General features: G+C 37.0%; 1 protein-coding gene across 1 annotated transcript; it reads left to right on the forward strand.

Moving 5' to 3' along the window:
• Positions 1-7331: 7331 nt before the first annotated feature.
• Positions 7332-8800, forward strand: LOC130465527 (uncharacterized mitochondrial protein AtMg00810-like). Its single transcript, XM_056834323.1, has 2 exons — positions 7332-7493; positions 7784-8800. The coding sequence occupies exons 1-2, from the start codon at positions 7332-7334 to the stop codon at positions 8798-8800; spliced, it is 1179 nt and encodes a 392-aa protein (XP_056690301.1).
• Positions 8801-9104: the final 304 nt, after the last annotated feature.

Below are 9104 nucleotides of genomic sequence, written 5' to 3' on the forward strand. Positions count from 1 at the left end.
GTTTTGCATCTTTGGCACAGATTTATTCTCTTGAACAAAAGCTAGCTGAGATCACTCAAGGAGATAAGAATATTTCAGAGTTTTTCACTGAAATTAAATCTGTTTGGGATGCAATTGAGGAAGCTAATCCTATGCCATATTGCACATGTAACAACTGCACTTGTAATGTCACTAAGAAGTTTTTTCTGAGGCAACAGGAGAGGATGGTGATGCAATTTATGATGAAGCTTAATGATCAGTTTGCTACTATCAGAGGAAATGTGTTGATGGTGCCTACTTTGCCTAAAGTATCTGAGGCATACAGACTGTTTGCTCAAGAAGAAAGACACAAAGAAATCTCACACTCTAACAAACAAGTAGAGACACTGGCCTTTGCAGCTGAAAAGAGACGTTTTGGAGGAGATCGTTAGAATAACAACAACAACAACAACAAAACATTCAAAACACAGCAGACTGGTGGTGGTTTTCAAACTGGAAACACAAACAGATATGGAAGAACGGGTTCTAGCTATTTTTGCACACACTGCCAAGTGCAAGGACACAGTGTGGATAGATGTTTCAAGATTCATGGTTATCCACCAGGTTTCAAAGGTTCCAGAGATTCTAAAGTAGCTGCACTCTCATCTGGCACTAATTCTGATGTTTGTGCTGAAACACAGACTGTGACTGCTCCCACAATAACAACTGAACAGTACCAGCAACTCTTGGATATGATGTCTAAACAACAACAACAACAACAACAAACCTCTGGAAATCAGACCAATCTTGCTTTGATGGCAGGTATATGCTTACTATCACAATCTAACTCTAAGTGGCTATTAGATAGTGGTGCATCTGACCATTTCTGTCATGATTTGTCTCAATTCACTACTTATAAACCAGTTGACATACAAAACACCTTTATAACCATACCAGATGGAAGTAGAATTCCTGTGACTCATGTTGGTTCTGTGGTTTTAAATCCTGACATAACTCTACAGAATGTTTTATATGTTCCAAACTTCAAGTACAACCTTATATCTGTCCACAAATTGTGTCAAGATCTGAAGTGTGAAATTCGATTTACTCATGATCAGTGTTTTGTCTGTTGTCAGAAAGGGAACTTGATTCCTCTTGGTGAAGTGAAATCAGGTCTGTACAATGTGGGAGAATTGCAGCAGAAGAAACAAGAACATGTTTGTAATGCAGTTTGTTCTAGTTCTGTAGACAATGCTAAACTTTGGCATTTAAGATTAGGACATCTGCCTTTTAGTCAATTGAAGTTAATAAATCCTAAGTGTGAGGTGAATACTTGTATACAGGATACAATTTGTCAAGTATGTCCTGCTGCTAAACAGACTAGAGTTAGCTTCCCTCACAGTAGTATTAAGACTGTTGCTCCTTTTGAGTTGATTCACCTTGATGTATGGGGTCCTCACTCTGTTAAAACACCCTCTGGATGTAATCAATTCTTGACAATTGTAGATGATTACAACAGATTTACTTGGATACATTTGTTGAAAAATAAGAGTGATTCTGTTATTGTCATGACTGACTTTCTTAATATGGTTCAGACACAGTTTGGAGTCATGGTTAAATGCATTAGGTCTGACAATGCTAAAGAGTTGTGTGAAGGGGAAATGAAGAAACTATGTCTAAAGTTTGGAATTATGAATCAAACTAGCTGTAGTGATACACCACAACAAAATGGGGTGGTAGAAAGGAAACACAAGCACCTTTTAGAGACAGCCAGAGCTTTGTACATTCAATCCAAAGTACCAGCTAGGTTTTGGGGTGAATGTGTGTTATGTGCTGCATATCTGATCAATAGGATGCCATTGCAGTCAATCAATCTTGATACCCCACATTTCAGATTATACAAGAAAACCACTGATTTGTCTCACCTAAGAACATTTGGATGTCTGTGTTATGTGTCTACAACCAAAGTAGGGAGAACTAAACTGAATCACAGAGCTACACCATGTGTTTTCTTAGGATACTCCACTTCTCAGAAAGGATACAAGGTTCTAGAACTTGATACAAACAAACATTTTCCCTTCCACATTTATCACAAACACAGTTCTTCTGATCATCCCTATATCCATGCCATTTATCTACCTGCTGTCACATCACCTGTAATCTTTGATACACCAGATTTTTCTTCCTCAGAAACCACATTTCCCTCACCTAACTCACCTTCATCTAACTCATCTTCTACCATCCAGCAACATCGCAACTCACCAAACACCATATTTCCTTCACCACACTCAACACCTATATACACTCAACCTTTTTCTCCATCTAGTTCAAACAATGATGCTCTTCATCCCTCATCTAGTCCCACTGATGTTCCTTCTCCACCTGATTCTCACAGACAAGATACTGTTGAGAATGCTTCCACAATTCCACCACCTAGACAGTCTACAAGAACACACAGAAAACCATCATACCTAGATTCATACCAATGTTATTCATCTGTTCTAAATCCAGAATCCATCATTTCTCCACAGTACACTCAACATTGGTGCAATCTGGTTTCTTTTGACACTTTTCCTGCAGAATTTCAGACTCTTTTGTCACAACTTTGAGATATTACAGAGCCTTTATCCTATGATGAAGCTGTACAGCATCCACTGTGGGTGGAAGCTATGCAAAAGGAACTCAATGCACTTGATCATATCTTGACATGGGAACTGGTAAAGTTACCTAAAGGAAAAAAGGCAATAGGGTGCAAGTGGGTATTCAAAGTCAAGTTGAAGTCAACAGGGGCCCTGGAAAGATGTAAAGCAAGACTTGTTGCAAAGGGGTTCAACCAGAAATATGGGATAGATTATGAAGAGACCTTCAGTCCAGTGGTTAAAATGACAACTGTGAGATGCTTGATTGCTGTTGCAGCAAGCAGAAATTGGCCTCTCTATCAGCTAGATGTTAATAATGCATTTCTCCATGGAGATTTGAAAGAAGAGGTGTACATGCAAGTTCCTGAAGGTGTTGACAATCCTGATAATAAAGTGTGCAAGCTACTCAAATCTATTTATGGCTTAAAACAAGCTTCAAGACAATGGCATGAGAAACTTCTGACTGCTCTTGAAACAAAGGGTTTTATTCAATCCAAGCATGATTACAGTCTGTTTATTCACTACTACAAAAATGGGCAAAGAGACCCGTCCAAAAAGGCATAAGAGACCTCCTCTAAGGGGGTCTCTAGATGGGGGGGTCTCTTTTTAAAAGAGACCCCCTCTTAGAAATGGGGTCTGTTTCTTAAAAGTTGGAGACCCTTCATGTAAGAAAAGGGGTCTCTTACGTAGGCATTTAGGAAAATATTTTAGAAGGGAAAGAGACCCCATATGTAAGATATGGGGTCTGTTTATTATAAATATTCAGACCCCATATGTAAGATATGGGATCTCTTTGATATTTTTATTAATTTATTTTTTAATAAACTCAGACCCCATATGTAAGATATGGGGTCTCTTTGATTTTTTTATTAATTTCTTTTCTAATAACCTCAGACCCCATATGTAAGATATGAGGTCTCTTTGAACTTTTTAGTATTATGCCTAGAGAGCCCTTTTTACGAATAACGGGTCTCTTTTCACGTATTTTTTTTTAAAAAAAACGTTAATTCACTACCTGCTGCTGTAATATTTTTTTAATAATTCAACAATTGTAATTTTTACATGCTAAACCTGCTGTAATCTTTACATGCTAATAACCTGTAATTTTTCATTCACCGATTGTATTAAACCACCTGCTGCTGTAATATTTTATAATAATTCAATAAACATTTCTTAATAGTCCATATTACCAAAAAATATATTTACCAAACGTAATGCTCAAAACGCAACTTTACATTAATTTGTAATTTCCAATAACGTAAAACAAAACATACGTTCTAAAATCTAATCATATATTCACACCGATTTGCCAATCAAAACTCACGGAGTTATTTTCATACCATCATCTTTGTTTTCTTCATTTGCTTCTTGCTTGAGAAAATACTCGACCCACATGTCTCTAACTTCATCAACATTTTCCGATGAATAGGTTTCGTGAGAAAACTGTAAATAAGTAACATAATTAGTATTTTAGTAAACGCATAGTTCTAGCAAATGCATAGTTCATTATAGGAAAGCAAATGAAACTGCAACAACAATTCATAAAAGAGCCGCCATTGTCATTTCCATCAGTTTCTTCAAAATCATCAAATACCAACCAGTACTAACTGCTAACGTCACATAAAACCCAATCAATGAACTACAATAAGTATACTTTATGTCCCTAAAACCTAAAATATAGGCCACAATTTAAATCATATTTCAGGAATTATATCATGGAAAAAAAAAACCAATCACTTTCACAATACTACATCCATAGCTCTCAGCACAATTTGAGCAAGAAATAAGATTAAACTCAACCAATTCCACAGATTGGAAACAAGACTTTATCCGATTTAAAGCACACAAATCCAAAAATGTTTGAGTAGCAATTATCAGTATACTAAAGGGTTAGCTTTAGTTATGGACCATTTGACCAATTTGAGTTTGAGATTTCCAAATTTATTCCAAGTTCTGCATACTGTAACCTGCAACTTTTGGAGCTTAAACCAAACCATATCCCAAGCAAAGGTGTTGAACATTCATTCTTATCCTAGGACACATCTATCAAACCAAGAATGGGGAGACTGTAATTTCTATTGATGGATCATTGTTTGAGACATACAAACAGTTCAAATCAAGCCTGCAGAAGACTCTTGCAGAAGAGTTGCTATATGAAAAAGTGTCAAAGATGGTTGTTCTTAAATAGTTTAAAGACGCCCCGGGCATCGGTGCTGTTGTTGCTGCTGCTTCACACACTATTTACACTTAAAAAAAAAAAACATAACCTAACTATGACAGAAAGAAACCCCTCCCAAAAAGAACTGTGACTGAAAGAAATCCTTCCCTAAAAACCAGAAATTTCATGGATCGGGATTATGGCAGTAACAAGCCTTGGCCCTAGATATATATTCAACCTGGAATTTTATTAGGTTGATTTGTCAAATTTGCCTAAGTAAGTTTGTAAATTAACTCTTACAAAAAGAATTTGGAAAGAGTTTAATTTATACACTAGAAGATGGGAGTATGAGGAACCCTTTTATTTCAATCCACACGAATAACAACTAGACCAACACACCTTTGTTAAATCAAAATATGCTCCTCACATACATGGAAAAAACATCGACGACATTGACAATTCACAAGACGAACTCAAAAGAAAACCTCAAAGTTCTACTTCACAGGCTAGAACAAGGCTAGAAAGAACTGGGATTTGACATCTTGAACCAAAAACAACAGAAGCAAAACAGACATGGCAGAGCAGAATTCTGCATAAGCACTTTGCTTAAGTAATTTGAAAATAAGAACACCTTCCAGCAACTAGCATGTGAACGAACTACCAAAAGCTAAATTTAAGAAAAGCGGATTTGCATGATCGCAGCGCCAAAGCAAGATAACAAACAAGCTAGACAAGGAAGGCAGTTGCACTATTCCATGATGACTAAGAAATCAGAATTCAATATTAAAAACAAGCAAGTTGTTGAAAGGACATATATTCATTGCATCTAACAAATTTACAGGATTCCACAAGAAATTGATATCGTGTAAAAAAAACTAGGATACTCTCTAAAAGATAAGCTCATGAGGATTCATGCCTGACTTCAATGAAAACCTTGCTGCCAAATAGGCCTTAAACTCTGGGACAGCTTCAATGTTCTTGGTTAATGGAGCATCAACTGCCTTTTGACACTCTTTCTTCTATGCGGGAAGAACATTCTTCTCCTCGAAAAAGACTCCTAATAGTAACGAGATCATCATCGTCCTATCAGGAGTAACTCTTAATTCATGTCACAATTTCAGGAATCGGGATAGCTAGGTTTAATCGTATAGTCAACAGTCTCAACACAAACTAATACTGGCAACTTGAGACTTCAAACATCGTCTGTAAATACACCAACTAGCATTTTAATATATGTCGTTTCATCCTAATGCAACCGGACAAATGAAATTAAATCAAACAAGGAATTGAAACTCACAAAATCAAGGCCTAACTTATCGCATTAAAGTTTCACAAAATACTAATTTCACAAACTAACCGCAATAGAGGACTGTTGGGGCTACTGAAGGTATTAATATTCTCATTGAAAAAAACATGGATGGTGAATTTATTAGAAACAAAAAAATTCCAAATTCAAAACTACGCAGCAACCACAGTGTTGGTGCACAAGTCTGCCATTTTATGCCCAAGTGTGTGTGGTCTAGGTGGGTATGGAGCAGTTTTAACATCCCCAAGTAGTTAACAGAGCTTGTAGACTCCTGGTTTATGGTTTGATGTGTAGGCCAAGTGAAAGAATCACATATGGATGCATTACAAGGCATCTCAGCAACCATGGAAAAGGATCAGATGACTGAGCCAAGTCACTGGAGTTCCAGAACTACTCCAGAGATTAAAAAGCAGACCAAAACAAGCAATTCAGTAAGTTGAGGAAATCTGGTGACAAGAACTGTATTCAAATCAATACATCGCATATTAAAAGATCACATATGTTTCATAAGATTCGATTAAAACTAATAACATCATACCCTAATGATCTCTGGACAACTTAACTAAAAACAATAATATCGTACAAACTAAAACTTCAATCATGCAACAAAACTTATTCAGAACGACTTTCAGGTTTCTCTTCCCTGATAAAAGACATCAGGGATACAAATAGACTACTGGTTTGTGGTTTGGTGCATAGGTCAAGTGAAAGAATCGCACATGGATGCGACACAAGGCATCTCAGCAACTATAAGATGATTAAGCCAAGTCACTGGAGTTCCATAACTACTCCAGGGATTAAAAAAACAGACCGAAACAAGCAATTCAACCAGTCGAGGAATTCTAGTGACAAGAACTGTATTAAAATCAATACATTGCATATAAGAAGATCACATATGTTTCATAAGATTCGAAAGTTTATCTTAATTTCTTTAATAGGAGAAGTCCCCAAATTTTGGGGCAATACAACATGATTGAGTAACTCACGACCACCATAATCTCACAGAAGAGGCCCAAACACCATTAAACATCAATACTTAATTGAAGTTGAAAAATTCAGAAAAAAAAAACTTCCTTTCTAGCAGATTACAAATGAACTCGAAAAACCCACAAGAAATTCAAAAATTCGAAACAAAAATTAAAGAAAAGAAGAGAGTCATGATGAGAAGACAAAACCTATTTGTAGTACGCTAGTGGTGAGGTCGCCGTTGGTGGTGACCGCAGTGGTGAGGTCGCCGTTGACGGTGAACGCTGGTGGTGAGGTGGCCTGGATGGTGAACGCTGGTGGCGAGGGTCGTCGTTGGTACGAAGTGTTGTTTGCCAATGGAGCTGTAACCCTAATCGAGGAAGAAGAAACAACACAGACTGACAGAGTGAAGGTGGTTTCGCACGGGACAAATAAGGAAATTGGAGACCTGTTATTCAAAGGACGGGTCTCTTCTTTAATTAATTTGTTTTCTAAAAAAACGTGGTGGGCCATCACACAAGTTAGAGACCCGGTTAGTTATAAAACAGGTCTTTTGTTTTATTATTTTATTTTGTACGGAAAATAAAGTTGGCCTTTTACACACTAGAGACCTGTTAACTTAAATAACGGGTTTCTTCTTTTTCCCCTCCAATTTTAAAGTGGGTCATTTGATATATAAGAGATCCGTTATCTATAATATTAGATCTCTTACACTAAAGAGACCCGTTATATCGATCAAAGGGTCTCTTCTTATAGATCTCTTTGGCCATTTTTGTAGTAGTGATTCATAGAGAACATGGTCATATCAGCATTGCAGCAGTTTATGTTGATGATATCATCCTTACTGGTACAGATCCCAACAAGCTTGCTGCATTGAAAGCTTATTTGCATCAGGAATTTAGCATCAAGGATTTGGGGAAACTTAACTACTTTCTAGGGATTGAAGTTGGCTATTCAACTGAAGGGATCATCCTTAGTCAAAAGAAGTTTACCAAAGAGTTGCTCAGTGATTGTGGTTTTGACATCACAAAGAAGGCCATAACACCACTTCCAGTGAATGTGAAGTTGACATTATCTGATGGAGAGTTGTATTCTGACACAGAAAAATACAGATCATTGGTTGGGAAACTTAACTTTCTAACCCACACCAGACCTGATTTGTCCTTTGCAGTTCAGTTACTAAGTCAGTTTCTACAACACCCTAGAGTACCTCACATTACAGCCTTACATCATACATTAAGGTATCTAGCTCACACTGCAGGGCAAGGAATATTGTTGAAAGCTTTAGATAGTATCAGCTTACAAGCCTTTTCAGACTCAGATTGGGCTTCATGTCCAGATTCTAGAAGGTCCATCACTGGTTATGTGTTACTCTTAGGAGGATCACCAGTCTCATGGAAGTCTAAAAAGCAAAACACAGTCTCAAAGTCATCTGCAGAAGCAGAATACAGGGCAATGGCTGCAGCATCAGCTGAAGTAACTTGGTTGGTTAATTTATTAGAGGATATGGGAGTCATCAATCTCAAACCTATTAGTCTCCACTGTGATAATCAGTCAGCCTTGCATATTGCTAGAAACCCAGTTTTTCATGAAAGAACAAAACATATTGAGATTGATTGTCACTTTACTCGTGACAAAGTGTTGGAAGGGCTACTACATCTTGCATACTTGCCTACTGAAAATCAGCTAGCAGATGTGTTTACTAAACCACTTTCTTCTGCACAGTTTCAACAACTACTGTCCAAGATTGGAACATGTGATGTTCCATCTTGAGGGGGACTGTTAAGCTTATGAGCATTGCATTAACTCAGCTTTGAGCATAAGATCATTTCGTGCAAAACAAGTAATGCACATGAGCTTCCATGCTGACATATTCTGTTATTGTAGCTCCCTTATTTCTAGGAGTTAGTTGTAACAGTTTTAGTAGCTTCTAGAATTAGTTTAAGCTATAAAAGACAAGCACCATTGTAATAATCATTTATTCAGTTTTTCATCATTTAAGAAAAAGCATAAAATTCTTTCTTCCTGTTTCTCTTTCCAGATTTTGTCAGTTGATATTTAACTAGTTATGTGAAGT

The sequence above is a fragment of the Spinacia oleracea genome, chromosome 1 (genome assembly GCF_020520425.1).
Source record: "Spinacia oleracea cultivar Varoflay chromosome 1, BTI_SOV_V1, whole genome shotgun sequence".
Classification (NCBI taxonomy): domain Eukaryota; kingdom Viridiplantae; phylum Streptophyta; class Magnoliopsida; order Caryophyllales; family Amaranthaceae; genus Spinacia; species Spinacia oleracea.

Bases quoted from the DNA above. Each gene is read 5' to 3' on its own strand.
- LOC130465527 (XM_056834323.1), top strand. From the start codon at position 7,332: ATGGTGAACGCTGGTGGCGAGGGTCGTCGTTGGTACGAAGTGTTGTTT. The intron at 7,494-7,783 runs GTCTCTTCTTTA...CTCTTCTTATAG, and splicing joins ACCTGTTATTCAAAGGACGG to ATCTCTTTGGCCATTTTTGT.